At 45.1% G+C, this 17,109-nt stretch overlaps 2 protein-coding genes across 2 annotated transcripts; both read right to left on the bottom strand.

Moving 5' to 3' along the window:
• Window positions 1-1,423: 1,423 nt before the first annotated feature.
• On the bottom strand, window positions 1,424-5,444 carry LOC133129848 (E3 ubiquitin-protein ligase TRIM35-like). The gene is made up of 6 exons (XM_061244197.1): window positions 5,037-5,444; window positions 3,975-4,070; window positions 3,659-3,889; window positions 3,304-3,326; window positions 2,553-2,671; window positions 1,424-2,122 (listed from the first exon to the last, which is right to left on the bottom strand). Exons 1-6 carry the CDS (start codon window positions 5,442-5,444, stop codon window positions 1,602-1,604), a joined length of 1,398 nt encoding a protein of 465 aa, XP_061100181.1. The 3' UTR covers window positions 1,424-1,601.
• Window positions 5,445-12,704: 7,260 nt separating this feature from the next.
• LOC133128962 (E3 ubiquitin-protein ligase TRIM35-like) lies at window positions 12,705-16,969 on the bottom strand (the record flags this gene model as incomplete). The annotated part of the gene is made up of 5 exons (XM_061242769.1): window positions 12,705-13,645; window positions 14,076-14,154; window positions 14,950-15,174; window positions 15,260-15,355; window positions 16,592-16,969. Coding segments are annotated over 5 exons (1,302 nt in total), but the record flags the coding sequence as incomplete, so codon positions are not given.
• Between the last annotated feature and the right edge of the window lie 140 nt (window positions 16,970-17,109).

Raw genomic sequence — 17,109 nt, 5'->3', positions numbered from 1 at the left:
AACAGGTCTAACCTTCCCTTTGTAAGGACAGAGTTCTAGCTGTCACAATATGTCATGACAGATTGAAACCGCAGGTGGTGTCTAGTCATGACATAGAAGAGATAGTCACTGTGATAGTCACTCTAGCCCAGAACATCCCTGTAAATATTAGATACACATGGAGGGAGATGCACAAGCCACACAAGTGAGCAACTGTAACCAAGAGTTCTGACCTGACCTGACACGATGCGTTTGTCTGTATGATTGCGTGCGTATTACATGTGTGTACACTATATGAGTGTGTGTTGCACAGTGCGTTTGTCTGTATGATTGTGTGCGTATTACATGTGTGTACACTATATGAGTGTGTGTTGCTATATGACATGAGAATATACATGATCCATTAGGAACATTTTTACTTTGTTACACCAACTCATTCCTGCGAAGTGTATAGAATACTAAGTGGATAGGCTACAGCAGCAGAAGTCTAAAGATACATAATGAATTGCTCGGTGAGTGTGTTTAACATGAGTGTGTGTATATAACACGAGTGTGACTGTGTCATGAGTGTAATTCATGTCCAGAGATCAGGATCAGGAGACAAGATCAGGCAGATTTGCCGTCGCATTCTTCAATTTCCGTTCAGCTGACCAATCGTATAAGATCCACACAGCCGTTGGGCCCTTGAGCAAGGCCCTTAACCCTGCATTGCTCCAGGGGTGGATTGTCTCCTGCTTAGTCTAATCAACTGTATGTCGCTCTGGATAAGAGCGTCTGCCAAATGCCATCAATTATGAATGAAGCTGATCACAATTTCTTGCTCTCCATGACGTGAAACTGGTTGCAACGATAGAAGTCATAAAAATCCTAGAAATATTCAATGAACACAAAAGAAGGTTCGGTACTGTGCTGTTTTGAATTGGATTGAAACCACTCCAATATGACACTGATTGATTTTACGTTACCTTTCAGTGACATTCACACTGTACTACAGCTGCTGTCTCCATGGTGATGGCCTTTTTTGTGTTACCATGACCCTGCTTAAGACTCAACCACACGTCACTGCTTATGATGATGGCTCTGTGTTTCTCAACTGATCTCAGATCAGCTCAAGTGAGTGTGGAATGAACCCAAACCCAGCGTATGAGGGGCGTATTTGTCTCTGTCTGCGTTCATACTGCACCGGAGAGAGAGACTTACCTCATCACACACCTGGGAGACACACTGGTGACGGGTCAGGAAAAGAGCAGCACTCCAGAGTGATTCCACTACTGTATTTATTACACCCAACTCATTACACACACACACACACACACACACACACACCAGTGTACTTACAATACCACCATATACCACCGGAATGACTCATTACACACACACCAGTGTACTTAAAATACCACCATATACCACAGGAATTACTCAGTAATAACATTCTGTGGTTATATCAGAGAGATTAGACATTTCTCATCAAGCACAATACAATGTTTCTATTTACATTTCAAATAATACACAATATTTTGTCATGATGTGTTTTTGTTTATAACATTTGTAGTAAACCTGCTCTGAGTTGATTAAATACAGTCCTTTGACTTCAACTAATGTTTACAAACAATCCCACAGTGCTATTTTACATTTACAGACACCGTCAGTGGGCAGATCCTCGCAGTCCCCAGAGTCCTAAAGAATGGAAACAGTCTCTCAGTGAAGGAGTGTTTAAAAGTGTAGAGAGGAGTGTTGTCACTGGGGTCAGAGAATGATACCTCCCCCCTGTCCCAGTCCAGCTGCACTCTGACCCTCTGGAGGTCCCTCTGCACAGTGAGGAGTGTAGATGGGGAGGTCAGGGCTCTGTATTCCACATCGTACATCTCTATACTCCACAGTCCTCCTGCTGGGCTCAGAGACACACCTGCTTTCCTGCTGATGGACTCTTTAACCACACCCACCCACCAATGTCTACCCCCAACTTCTACATCCCAGCAGTGTCTCCCTGAGCTGAATCCCTCAGAGCCCAGCACCCACAACCAATCAAATCTCTCTGGATTATCAGGAACCTGCTCTCTCTCACCACTGCGTCTCACACTGGTCAGATCCTCAGACAGTGAGAGGTTGGGATTTGCTGTGTTTGGGTCCAGAGTCACAGGAGCTGAAGGGACAGAGAATGAGACGTCAGCACTCAGCTGCACAAAGGGAAACCGTCAGACACAATGGGGTCCTCGTGATATCAACTGGGTTTCACAACAACAACCATTATAGCCTCAGATACATGTGTGAGAGAAGCAGCAGAACCAAAAGACAATAATATTTCTAAGAGTCACAAGGATAGTATAATCGTTGTAAGAAGGAGCAAAGCCTGTCAGTGTTTCTGTAGCCCCTTAAATACAGTATCACTCTTAAAGCAGCATTTTATTATGAGCATCAGTGAGATTAAGGACTGGTGCTCAGTCTCTTCACTCCAGGGCTCTCACACAGACAGGACCAATATGACTCTGACTGGCTTCATCAGCTTGTGGAAAGGATGCTGAAGATTCCCCCTGTACAGTGACAATGTGGAGCTCCCTGCCCCCAGTACTCACTGTATTGAACAGTCCCCAGCATCTTCTCCCACACTCTGTACTTCAGATTGCCCAGGTGCTTGGCCACATCAATCAGTGCTCCTGAGACCGTCTCTGGATCCCCCAGGGTGCACTGGGCTCTGCAATAATATTCAGGAGTCACTTGTGCTGTGGGCGGGGCTTCATTACCATAGAAGATTATCAGCAGCAACATCAGATCTTCATTCTGTAAGAAAATGGCTCCATCCCTCCCAGCATTCTGCCACACAGCCCCACTGAGAGACACACACTCACAGCCCCACTGAGAGAGACACACTCACAGCCCCACTGAGAGACACACACTCACAGCCCCAATGAGAAACACTCACAGCCCCACTGAGAGACACACACTCACAGCCCCAATGAGAAACACACTCACAGCCCCACTGAGAAACACACACTCACAGCCCCACTGAGAGACACACACTCACAGCCCCACTGAGAGACACACACTCACAGCCCCACTGAGACACACACGCACAGCCCCACTGAGAGACACACACTCACAGGAGTGTGGGAGGGGGAAGGGGGTATTTATATTAGATGCAAATGATATTGTAAATACTTCAATATTTAAAAATGTTCCTCCATAGTCATTATTAAAGCTGCAGTAATTATTACAGAGAGAGAGGCATTTCAAACACATTCCACAGTAGCTCACTGATAGAACACTGCAGAGCTAATAAACTACTCTTGATATTTAACCTGATGAGAAAGGATGGAGTTTGTTTACCTGTTTTGTGTGTCTTTATAGCTCTGAAATAAAGAGAGTGAATAATTATCACTGTAGCTAATCCTCAATCCATTAACACCATGTTAGGAACCACATTAATATCTTTAAATAACTTTTGATTTTACATGACATAGAAAATGAAATGTGCTGCTTTAACACTGAAATGTGTACAGTGTATGTTGCATGATAACGTTGATTTAAAACACTTTCCCTGCAAGATTCTGCTTCATTAAGTTTTGAGGAGATTTAATGACTTTTGCAAGAATAGAGAATACGATATTGTATAAATGAATGTGTGTGAGCATTAACAGCAGTGTACATAGAGTCCTACAGACACAGAGTGAACAGGTCTTACCTGCAGGAATGAGATGTCTTCAGCTCCCAGCTCCTGTTCTAAGGCTCTGATCTGTTCTGAAAGGGATGATATCTCTTCTGTCATCTTCTCAATCTTCTCCTTCATCATCTGACTCTTCTGCTCCTCTTCCTCCCTCAGTGCAGTGATCCTGGCTGCCTCTTCATCTTTTAGGAACTGCTGAAGTTTCTCAAACTCCATCTTTATCTGTCTCTCTGTGTGCTTGGCCTGGCTCTGGAATAAACATTATTCACCATCATTTCAGCACAATCCAGTGCTGCATTTTCAACACTGTGATTTAAAGGCCTCAGTTCAGTACCTTGATGTGCTCTGCTGTTTGATCACAGATTAGCTTCACTGCATTAAAGGCTTTTAGCTTCTTCTGCAGTGGAGCCAGTGCAGTCCTGAGTTTCTCCTGGAAAGAAATGACAGAGTCCACACTTTACTGAGGAAACGGACCCACAGTAAACTTCACTGCCTACAGACAGCACAAGAGTCCCTGCTCAGACAGAGGGGAGACAGAATTCTGTTTTTAGAGACAAAATTCAACATCCATCCATCCATCCATCCATCTATTATCTTAACCCGCTTATCCTGAACAGGGTCACAGGGGGGCTGGAGCCTATCCCAGCATACATTGGGCGAAAGACAGGAATACACCCTGGACAGGTCGCCAGTCCATCGCAAGGCACACACACCATTCACTCACACACTCATACCTATGGGCAATTTAGACTCTCCAATCAGCCTAACCTGCATGTCTTTCGACTGTGGGAGGAAACCCACGCAAACACAGGGAGAACATGCAAACTCCACACAGAGAGGCCCCGGCTGATTGGGATTCAAACCCAGAACCTCCTTGCTGTGAGGCATTCAATATCCAGATGTTTTAAAATGAAAATATCCTACAATGTATACTTAGTCTCTCATGACACGTTAACAGTGATCTTCCATTTTAGACCACATTGTGTCAGACACATTTATCTGAGCATGAACTTTGACCCTGACTGTCCCATGCTGAGCACTGCTCCCAAACACAGCTCTGAGAACGTCTCCACACTCCTGCCCCTCCCTCCTGTCTCTCTCTGTCAGTCATGTGATACGTAGTGAGGAGCTCCAACTGCAGTCAGGCCTGAGAACTAAAATGGCTCCTTTTGCAGATCATTTCACTTTGGAAATACAGTAAATACTTACATTAGAATGTGAAATAATGAAACATTTTAATATTCAATGTTAATTATACTTCTGTCTTCAGTCTGATAACTTTCACCAAGGGCTCAGTAGATGACAGCAAAACAAATCATTTTTAATCTGCAAAATCTAAAATATAAAGTTAATAAAAAGAAATGATGAATGTGTAAATTGCGTTATAACCAGTTACCTTATACTCTTCTGCAGCCTCCTGAACTGGTCGCATTTTGTGGTTTTCATGTTTTTTGGAAATTTGACAGATAGCACAGATGGGTATTTGATCATCCAAACAGAAGACTTTGAGTTTCTCACTGTGCAGACTGCAGAACACTTCAGATCCTGCTTTAGCTCTCTGACTTCTCTCCTTTAAGAACGTCTCACAGATATTCCTCAGAGACAGGTTAGTGAGAGGATTTTCCTTCGAAGATCTTCTCCTGCAAACTGGGCACTCCAGAGAACCCTTCTGATCCCAGTACTGCTGCAGACAGGCCTTACAGAAGCTGTGACTGCAACTCAGGACAACAGGATCCCTGAAGATTTCAGAGCACACAGGACAGGAGAGCTCCTCTTCCAGGAGAGAAGGAGATCCAGATGCCATTCTGTCTCCGTCTGTTCTGAGCTCAGTAATGGCTTCTGCTATATCTGCAGTTTAGTTTCACTTTTACTTATGTAGGGGAAAATTCACAGAAAGAAAGATCTCCCTCCTAAAAGCATGATAACCAATCACAAGTCAAAATCAGACTCCGCCTTAGTGAGCAGGCTGGTTCCTTCAAAACTCTCGACGATGTGTGCTAAAAGTTTATCAATATATCTGTATTAAAGTATGATATGTACCCTGTATAGTTTCAAACTGATTAACTGCTAAATTGTGCTAGGATTACACAGTGAGCCCAGCCAGCTGGCAGGGGGGGGGCCCGTCTTGAACTGTGTAGACCAAACTGTCAAGGACACGGGCAGAGCAAGATATGACTGTACAGCTGATTTCTCCGGGACTCTCAATGTTTTATGCCAGAAGTGTATCTATTTGACCTTGAACATTAATTATAGCTGAGCTTATGAAAACGCAAGAAACCACAGTGAAAACTGTTGAAATGAGAGCAAAGAATGCTACATACATTTATTCCCTTAGAAGAGAATAATTAATCAAATGTTTAGTATGTCTGTATATTAGAAAAGTATATTAGAAGTGAATATTAATTAAATGTTTAATTTGTCTGTATATGTTCAATGATTACTGCTGCTTAGTTTGTCTTATAAAAGCGAAAGATACAGAGTGACGTGTATGGATGACGTGTTAGAGGGAGGGCATCCAGAACTTTATGAGGTCTGGTAGTTTGCCAAGAGCAGGTGCGGGGTGAAGTGAGGACACGTAGTTGGCAGAATGCCCTGAACTTTGTACAGAGTTGGCAGAGCATAAGGACCGTTGGCAATTTGCCACAATGACGTTGTGGGAGGAGCGTTGGGAGGAGTTACGATAAGAAAAGTGTGGGTGATTTGCCAGAATGAGGTTTGAGGAGGAGTTGTAGGTGGAGTAACTGTGTATAAAATGGGTGTACAAATGCCAGTCGGGGGTCAGTTCTGGAGAGCTGATCCGGCTTTATGCACGTGTGCTAATAAAGTCTGATTTTCCTGAAGATCTTGCTGCCTGGTGTCGTCTTTTCCCTCGCGAAGATGTTTTTCGGCAAATTGAAGATTTGGACTCTGTCGTTTCCTAGACACGACACTTACTGCTGTAACTGCAGGTAAACTTAATACATCTCTTTAAATGTCTGCTTCTCAGTCTGTTTTTGTTTCTCTATCTTTAGAAGTTCCTTAATTCCTGAAGAATCATATCCTGAGATTCCCAGGGTAACTGAAGCGTCTATGTGGGTGAGAAACTTGTATTTCGCTCTTCCTGGTAGACACGCTTGGTTATCAGAGACACTTCCTGCAGGGGGCAGCATTGTGTCACTGAGATTTGAGTGGCTGATCTGCCTGCAGATTTACACCAGTGTCACGAAATAATAACACATTATTTGTTGAGAATAACTTCCCCAACACTGCAAGAGTGGGAAGATTCATTAATGTTAGAAAGCCATCGTAGGGTAGCATTTTCTTCCTTTTTAAGGTTCATACTCTGGGAATTACATTGATTTGTTTTTTTTTTGGGTTAGACAAGGAGGATAGTGATATCAGAAAGGGGGGGCGGGGAAAATCAGGAGGGAGGACTAAAGTAGAGTTTGAAAAGGTGTTTGAGTCTGCGTCAAAATAGGGGGAGGGATTCTGCTGTCCTGACAGTGGTAGGCAAGTCATTCCACCACTGAGGAACCAGAACGGAAAACAGGCGTGAACGTGCAGCTCGACCGCCAGGTGCACGTAGAGAGGGAACCATAAGGCGACCAGAGCTGGCAGACCGGGGTGGTCTAGCTGGGGAGTAGGGAGTGATCAAGGATTGTATGTAAGGTGGGGCAGTCCCCTTAGCAGCCTGAAATGCCAGCACTAGAGCCTTGAATCGGATGCGTGCGGCAATAGGAAGCCAGTGGAGGCCAATGAGAAGTGGGGTGACATGAGCCGACCTGGGCTGACTGGTGATCAGGCGGGCTGCAGCATTCTGGACCAGCTGGAGGGGCTTGATGGCACACGCTGGGAGACCGGCTAGGAGGGAGTTGCAGTAATCCAGGCGGGAAATGACGAACGCCTGGACTGGGATCTGGGTGGCTTTCTCCGTCAGGAGATGACGGATACGGCGTATATTATACAGAAAGAACCTGCAGGTTCTGGCAGTGGAGGATACTTGTGGAGCCAGGGTGAGGCAGTTATCAAGAGTCACCCCAAGATTCTTTGCCGTACGGGAGGAGGAAACTACAAAGTCCTCAACGGTCAGTGAGAGGTTGATTGGTGGAGAGGACTTAGCAGGGATTTAGAGAAACTCAGTTTTGGCAAGGTTGAGCTTCAGGTGGTGGGAAGTCATCCACGCAGAGATATCAGCCAAGCAGGCAGAGATCTGTGTGGTGACTTGGGTGTCAGGGGGGAAGGAAATGAAGAGTTGGGTGTCATCAGCGTAAGAATGATAAGAAAAGCCATGGGAAGAGATAACAGAACCAAGAGACATGGTGTACAGCGAGAAGAGGAGAGGCCCAAGAACTGAGCACTGTGGGACTCGGTTTGTTTGTACGGGGTGAGGGTCAGAGACTGAGCCCCTCCAAGTCACCTGGTAGGAGCGACCAGAGAGGTAGGAGGAAAACCAAGCGAGTGCAGACCCTGTGACCCCCATCCCAGACAGTGATGAGAGAAGAATCTCATGGTTGACTGTATCGAAGGCGGCCGACAGGTCGAGGAAGATGAGGACAGAGGAGAGGGATTTGGCTTTAGCAGAATGGAGTGCCACAGTGACCGCAAGCAGGGCAGTCTCAGTGGAGTGGCCACTCTTGAAGCCAGACTGGTTGGGGTCATGGAGATTGTTCTGGAGAAGATAAGTGGACAGTTGGGAGCAGACTGCCCGGAAGAAGAGAGACAGGCCGGTAGTTGTTCAGGGCAGAGGGGTCAAAAGTAGGTTTTTTGAGCAGGGGAGTGACTCTGGCCCTCTTCAGGGAAGAGGGCATGATGCCGGAAGAGAGGGAGGTATTGATTAGAGAGGAGAGAAAAGGGAGAATGTCATTGGATATAGATTGTAGGAGGGGAGAGGGGATGGGGTCAAGAGGACAGGTGGTCGGGCGGTGGGATGTAAGGAGTTTCAATGTGTCGGTATCAGAGAGGGGAGAAAAGGAGGGTAGGGAGTTGGGGAAGGTAGGAGGGTCAGCAGGGGGAGAAGGTTGTGAGAAGGAATTGCGAATGGCATCAACCTTCTTTTCAAAGAAGGAGACAAAGTCATCAGGTGTGAGTGATGAGGGGGGTGGGGGGGGATGGGGGGCCAGAAGAGAAGAGAAGGTTGAAAACAGTTTGCGGGGATTAGAGGCGGCCGAGTTAATTTTCGAGTGAAAGAAGGAAGATTTTGCTAGAGAGACAGAGGAATGGAAAGATGATAAGAGGGCATGGAAGGAAGCCATATCACTGGGGAGACAGGACCTTTTCCATTTTCTCTCCGCTCGTAGAGCATCAGAAAGCCAAGGACTGGGGGGGAGGCCCGAGCTAGTTTGGTTGTGAGAGGACACAGAGAGTCAAAGGAAGATGAGAGGGAGGACAAAAGGGTTGTAGCAGCATCATTGGGAGACAGTCGAGAGAAAGACTCCGCGGATGGTAGGGAGGAGAGGATTGTAGATGAGAGGGTGGAGGAAGACAGGTGGTGTAGGTTCCGCCGACAGGTGACAGTGGATGGTGGGAGAGATGGATGGGTATAAGAGGAGAGTGGAAGAGAAAAAGAGATGAAGGAGTGGTCAGATATATGGAGTGGTGTTACAGAGAGGTTGGTTGTTGTGCAGCTCCTTGTGAAGATGAGGTCAAGAAGGTTGCCTGCTTTGTGGGTGGGAGGGGAAAGAGTGAGGGTAAGGTCAAAAGAAGAAAGGAGGGAAAGAAAGGTAGACTGGGTGTTGACTCCGAGTTGAGGTTGAAGTCACCCAGGAGGAACAGGGGGGTGTCATTTACTGGTGAGGAGCTAAGGAGGATGTCCATCTCATCCAAGAAGCTCCCCAGAGGACCCGGGGGGCGATAAACAACAATAATGAACAGTTTGCACGGCAAAGTAACAGAAACCGCATGAAATTCAAAAGAGGAGAAGGAGAGGGATGAGGAAAAGACACTAGATCTCCATGAGGATGAGATAAGGAGACCTGTGCCACCTCCTCTGCCAGAGGTTCTGGGTGTGTGGGGAAAAAGAGAAGGCAGAGGAAAGGGCAGCCGGGTGGCCGTGTTCTCTGGTGAGAGCCACATTTCAGTTAAAGCAAGAAAGTCAAGGTTGAGGTGGGAGGCATAGGCAGATATGAAGTCTGCTTTCTGGATGGCAGACTAGCAGTTCCAGAGGCCACCAGCCACACAGAGATCAATACCAGCGGATCTGGGATGGAAGATGAGGTTTGAGATATTCTGCGCATGTTGGCGGGAGGCGAACCTCCTACCTGACTGGGACCTGGGGAGAGGCGAGAGGACAGGGATGGGAAGGAAACACATGGAGGGAACTAGGGAGGACAAGAGGAATAAAACATAGTGAAATGAGGGCAGGCAGTGAAAATAAAAACACTCATCAGGCTCTCAGACAGCCTGGATGGACACCTGTAGATAGACAAGTAGCCGAGGCTGCCGCACACAGCTGCCGCTGGTGCGCTACATAACTGCTTAAATAACACTGACGCTGAATACAGAAAATGCTACCAGTGAGTTCAGGTGTGCCAGTAATTATACCCTAAGCAGGGTGCAAACTATTGGCTCCTCCTACAACAAAAGCTGTGGCCTGCCAGCCAGTAAAAACAATAGCCTAACTTAATAGCCTAGCTCACCTGAGAGAAACAAACACCTAACCCAGTTTCACTGTAATCTAAATAAACACCACTTCTATTAGCTAACAAACAAACAAATAGACAGCAGAACACTATAATGACAACTAAACTGAATTAGAAACCGCAAACAAACAAAATGACTTGACTAATCCAGGAGAAAATGCTTCCAACCCACTGCAGAACACTAATGCACACTGATAATAAATAATAATAAATAGTTCAAACAAAACTACCCTTATTATAGACAGTAATGAGGTCCAGCCCCAGAAACAGGTCTAACCTTCCCTTTGTAAGGACAGAGTTCTAGCTGTCACAATATGTCATGACAGCTTGAAACCGCAGGTGGTGTCTAGTCATGACATAGAAGAGATAGTCACTGTGATAGTCACTCTAGCCCAGAACATCCCTGTAAATATTAGATACACATGGAGGGAGATGCACAAGCCACACAAGTGAGCAACTGTAACCAAGAGTTCTGACCTGACCTGACACGATGCGTTTGTCTGTATGATTGCGTGCGTATTACATGTGTGTACACTATATGAGTGTGTGCATATTACATGTGTGTACACTATATGAGTGTGTGTTGCACAGTGCGTTTGTCTGTATGATTGTGTGCGTATTACATGTGTGTTACTATAAGGGTGTGTGTTGCTATATGACATGAGAATATACATGATCCATTAGGAACATTTTTACTTTGTTACACCAACTTATTCCTGCGATTATCTAATCAGCCAATCGTGTGGCAGCAGTGCAATGCATGCAATCATGTAGATGTGGGTCAGGAGCTTCAGTTAATGTTCACATCAACCATCAGAATGGGGAGAAAATGTGATCTAAGTGACATTGGTCGTGGAATGATTGTTGGTGGCAGACGGATGGTTTGAATATCTCAGAAACTGGAGATCTGCTGGGATTTCCATGCACACCAGTCTCTAGAGTTGCAAAGAATGGTGAAGAGAAAAAAAATCCAGTGAGCAGCAGTTCTGCAGACAGAAACGCCTTGTTAGTGAGAGAGGTCAGAGGAGAATGGCCAGACTGGCCAAAGCTGACAGGAAGGTGACAGTAATGCAAATAACCACACATTACAACAGTGGTATGCAGACAAGCATCTCGAAACGCACAACGCATCATAACTCTAAGTGGATAGGCTACAGCAGCAGAAGTCTAAAGATACATAATGAATTGCTTGGTGAGTGTGTTTAACATGAGTGTGTGTATAGAACACGAGTGTGACTGTGTCATGAGTGTAATTCATGTCCAGAGATCAGGATCAGGAAACAAGATCAGGCAGATTTGCCGTCGCATTCTTCAATTTCCGCTCAGCTGACCAATCGTATAAGATCCGCACAGCCGTTGGGCCCTTGAGTAAGGCCCTTAACCCTGCATTGCTCCAGGGGTGGATTGTCTCCTGCTTAGTCTAATCAACTGTACGTCGCTCTGGATAAGAGCGTCTGCCAAATGCCATCAATTATGAATGAAGCTGATCACAATTTTTTGCTCTCCATGACGTGAAACTGGTTGTAACGATAGAAGTCATAAAAATCCCAGAAATATGCAATGAACACAAAAGATGGTTCGGTACTGTGCTGTTTTGAATTGGATTGAAACCACTCCAATATGACACTGATTGATTTTACGTTACCTTTGAGTGACATTCACACTGTACTACAGCTGCTGTCTCCATGGCGATGGCCTTTCATGTGTTACCATGACCCTGCTTAAGACACAACCACACGTCTTTGCTTATGATGATGGCTCTGTGTTTCTCAACTGATCTCAGATCAGCTCAAGTGAGTGTGGAATGAACCCATTACATTACATTACATTATCCAGAGCGACGTACAAAAAGGGCATACCCATAACCAAGGACAAGTGCGCTGAAAGACCCAAGAGGGAAGTACAATTGCAACTGCTACCTGTACAAAAAGGATAAGGACCAGGGCCTATTTTTTTTTTTTTTTTTAAACATTAAAATAAACAAACAAACAAAGCATAAGTGACCAAACTTAACTAGCCAAACACTGCAAACTTAACTAGCCAAACTAAAAATACCGATACACAAAAAAGTAAATCACAGAAAGACAACAATTAAGGTTCACAGGCAGGTAGGGAGGGACGGGGAGAGGTGCTGCTTGAAGAGGTGCGTCTTCAGTTTGCGCTTGAAGGTGGGGAGAGATTCTACAGTTCTGACCTCAACGGGGAGTTCATTCCACCACCGTGGAGCCAGAACAGACAGTAGTCGTGAGCGGGAGGTGGAAGTTCGGAGAGGGGGACGTGCCAAGCGGCCTGTGGAGGCTGAACGAAGAGGTCTGGCCGGGGTGTAGGGTGTAGAACCCAAACCCAGCGTAGGAGGGGCGTATTTGTCTCTGTCTGCGTTCATACTGCACCGGAGAGAGAGACTTACCTCATCACACACCTGGGAGACACACTGGTGACGGGTCAGGAAAAGAGCAGCACTCTGGAGTGATTCCACTGCTGTATTTATTACACCCCAACTCATTACACACACACCAGTGTACTTACAATACCACCATATACCACAGGAATAACTAATTACACACACACCAGTGTACTTACAATACCACCATATACCACAGGAATAACTAATTACACACACACCAGTGTACTTACTATACCACCATATACCACAGGAATTACTCAGTAATAACATTCTGAGGTTATATCAGAGAGATTACACATTTCTCATCAAGCACAATACAATGTTTGTATTTACATTTAAAATTATACACAATATTTTGTTATGATGCGTTTTTGTTTCTAACATTTGTAGTAAACCTACTCTGAGTTGATTAAATACAGTCCTTTGACTTCAAGTGATATTTACAAACAATCCCACAGTGCTATTTTACACTTACAGACACCTTCAGTCGGCAGATCTGCACAGTCTCCAGAGTACCAAAGACTGGAAACAGTCTCTCAGTGAAGGAGTGTTTAAAAGTGTAGAGAGGAGTGTTGTCACTGGGGTCAGAGAATGACACCTCCCCCCTGTCCCAGTCCAGCTGCACTCTGACCCTCCGGAGGTTCCTCTGCACAGAGAGGCGTGTGAGTGTGGAGGTCAGGGCTATGTATTTCCCATCGCACAGCTCTATACTCCACACTCCTGCTGCTGGGCTCACATACCCACCCCCTTTCCTGCTGACGGACTCTTTAACCACACCCACCCGCCAGGCCACACCCCCCACTTCTACATCCCAGCAGTGTCTCCCTGAGCTGAATCCCTCAGAGCCCAGCACCCAACACCCCCAATCAAATCTCTCTGGATTATCAGGAACCTGCTGTCTCTCATCACTCCATGTCACACTGGTCAGATCCTCAGACAGTGAGAGTTTGGGATCTGCTGTGTTTGGGTCCAGAGTAACAGGAGCTGAAGGGACAGAGAATGAGACGTCAGCACTGAGCTGCACAAAGGGAAACCGTCAGACACAATGGGGTCCTCATGATATAAACTGGGTTTCACAACAACAACCATTATAACCTCAGATACATGTGTGAGAGAAGCAGCAGAACCAAAAGACAATAATATTTCTAAGAGTCACAAGGATAGTATAATCGTTGTAAGAAGGAGCAAAGCCTGTCAGTGTTTCTGTAGGCTCTTAAATACAGTATCACTCTTAAAGCAGCATTTTATTATGAGCATCAGTGAGATTAAGGACTGGTGCTCAGTCTCTTCACTCCAGGGCTCTCACACAGACAGGACCAATATGACTCTGACTGGCTTCATCAGCTTGTGGAAAGGATGCTGAAGATTCCCCCTGTACAGTGACAATGGGGAGCTCCCTGCCCCCAGCACTCACTGTATTGAACAGTCCCCAGCATCTTCTCCCACACTCTGTACTTCAGATTGCCCAGGTGCTTGGCCACATCAATCAGCGCTCCTGAGACCTTCTCTGAATCCCCCAGGGTGCACTGGGCTCTGTAATAATATTCAGGAGACACTTGTGCTCAGCACTTGCACTGAGAAACACACACTCACAGCCCCACTGAGAAACACACAGTCACAGCCCCACTGAGAAACACACACTCACAGCCCCACTGAGAGACACACACTCACAGCCCCACTGAGAAACACACACTCACAGGAGTGTGGGAGGGGGGAAGGGGGGTATTTATATTTGAGGCAAATAATATTGTAAATACTTCAATATTATGAAATATATATGTTCCTCCATAGTCATTATTAAAGCTGCAGTAATTATTACAGAGAGAGAGGCATTTCAAACACATTCCACAGTAGCTCACTGATAGAACACTGCAGGCTAATAAACTACTCTTGATATTTAACCTGATGAGAGAGGATGGAGTTTGTTTACCTGTTTTGTGTGTCCTTGTAGCTCTAAAATAAAGAGAGTGAATTATTATCAGCCAATACTCAGTCCATTAACACCATATTAGGAACCACATTAATATCTTTAAATACCTTTTGATATTATATGACATAGAAAAATAAATGTTCTGCTTTAACACTGTTATACATGTGTACAGTGCATGATGAAGTTGACTTAAAACACTTTCAATGTTTTCAATAATTCTGCTTGATTAAGTTTTGAGGAGATTGAATGATTTTTGCAAGAATAGAGAATGCTATATTGTATAAATGAATGTGTGTGAGCATTAACAGCAGTGTACATAGAGTCCTACAGACACAGAGTGAACAGGTCTTACCTGCAGGAATGAGATGTCTTCAGCTCCCAGCTCCTGTTCTAAGGCTCTGATCTGTTCTGAAAGGGATGATATCTCTTCTGTCATCTTTTCAATCTTCTCCTTTATCCTGCGACTCTTCTGCTCCTCTTCCTCCCTCAGTGAAGTGATCCTGGCTGCCTCTTCATCTTTTAGGAACTGCTGAAGTTTCTCAAACTCCATCTTTATCTGTCTCTCTGTGTGCTGGGCCTGGCTCTGGAATAAACATTATTCACCATCATTTCAGCACAATCCAGTGCTGCATTTTCAACACTGTGATTTAAAGGCCTCAGTTCAGTACCTTGATGTGCTCTGCTGTTTGATCACAGATTAGCTTCACTGCATTAAAGGCTTCTAGCTTCTCCTGCAGTGGAGCCAGTGCAGTCCTGAGTTTCTCCTGGAAAGAAATGACAGAGTCCACACTTTACTGAGGAAACGGACAGACAGTAAACTTTACTGCCTACAGACAGCACAAGAGTCCATGCTCAGACAGAGGGGAGACAGAATTCTGTTTTCACAGACAAAATTCAACATCCATCCATCCATCCATCCATCCATTATCTTAACCCGCTTATCCTGAACAGGGTCACAGAGGGGCTGGACCTATCCCAGCATGCATTGGGCAGGAATACACCCTGGACAGGTCGCCAGTCCATCGCAGGGCACACACACCATTCACTCACACACTCATATCCACGGGCAATTTAGACTCTCCTATCAGCCGAAGCTGCATGTCTTTGGACTGTGGGAGGAAACCCACGCAAACACGGGGAGAACATGCAAACTCCACACAGAGAGGCCCCGGCTGACCGGGATTCAAACCCAGAAACTCCTTGCTTTGAGGCATTCAATATCCAGATGTTTTAAAATGAAAATATCCTACAATGTACATTTACATTTACATTTACATTTTAGTCATTTTGCAGACGCTTTTAATCCAAAGCGACTTACAAGTGCACAGGTTCTACCATAAGTCAAAGCATCACATCCAGAAACTAGCAAAATACACATGAAATGCTGTTCTGAACATAGTTGTCATCATAAGTGCATTTTTTTTTTTTTTTTGGGGGGGTTTAGACAAGGATAGGGATATCAGAAAGGAGGGGCAGGGGAAATCAGGAGGGAGGACTAAGGTAGAGTTTGAAAAGGTGTATACTTCGTCTCTCATGACACATTAACAGTGATCTTCCATCTTAGACCTTCCAACAGACATTGTGTCAGACACATTTATCTGAGCATGAACTTTGACCCCGACTGTCCCATGCTGAGCACTGCTCCCTAACACAGCTCTGAGAACGTCTCCACACTCCTGCCCCTCCCTCCTGTCTCTCTCTGTCAGTCATGTGACATGTAGTGAGGAGCTCCAACTGCAGTCAGGCCTGAGAACTAAAATGGCTCCTTTTAGAGATCATTTCACTTTGGAAATACAGTAAATACTTACATTAGAATGTGAAATAATGAAACATTTTAATATTCAATGTTAATTATACTTCTGTTTTCAGTCTGATAACCTTCACCAAGGGCTCAGTAAAACAAATCATTTTTAATCATCAAGAATTTTCTGATGAAATTTGTAAAATATAAAGTTAATAAAATAAATTATGAATGTGTGAATTGCGTTATAACCAGTTACCTTATACTCTTCTGCAGCCTCCTGAACTGGTCGCATTTTGTGGTTTTCATGTTCTTTTGAAGTTTGACAGATAACACAGATGGGTATTTGATCATCCAAACAGAAGAGTTTGAGTTTCTCACTGTGCAGACTGCAGAACACTTCAGATCCTGCTTTAGCTCTCTGACTTCTCTCCTTTAAGAACGCCTCACAGGTATTCCTCAGAGACAGGTTAATGAGAGGAAGTTCCCTCGAAGATCTTCTCCTGCAAACTGGGCACTCCAGAGATCCCTTCAGATCCCAGTACTGCTGCAGACAGGCCTTACAGAAGCTGTGACTGCAACTCAAGAGAACAGGATCCCTGAAGATTTCAGAGCACACAGCACAGGTGAGCTCCTCTTCCAGGAGAGAAGGAGATCCAGACGCCATTCTGTCTCCGTCTGTTCTGAGCTCAGTAATGGCTTCTGCTAAATGTGCAGTTTAGTTTCACTCTTTCTTACTGCTGTAATTGCACGTAAACTTAATACATCCATTTAAAT

Source organism: Conger conger, chromosome 5 (genome assembly GCF_963514075.1).
Source record: "Conger conger chromosome 5, fConCon1.1, whole genome shotgun sequence".
Taxonomy (NCBI): Eukaryota; Metazoa; Chordata; class Actinopteri; order Anguilliformes; family Congridae; genus Conger; species Conger conger.
Note: the sequence above shows the minus strand (reverse complement) of the source record. Positions and strands in the feature narration are given on the sequence as shown.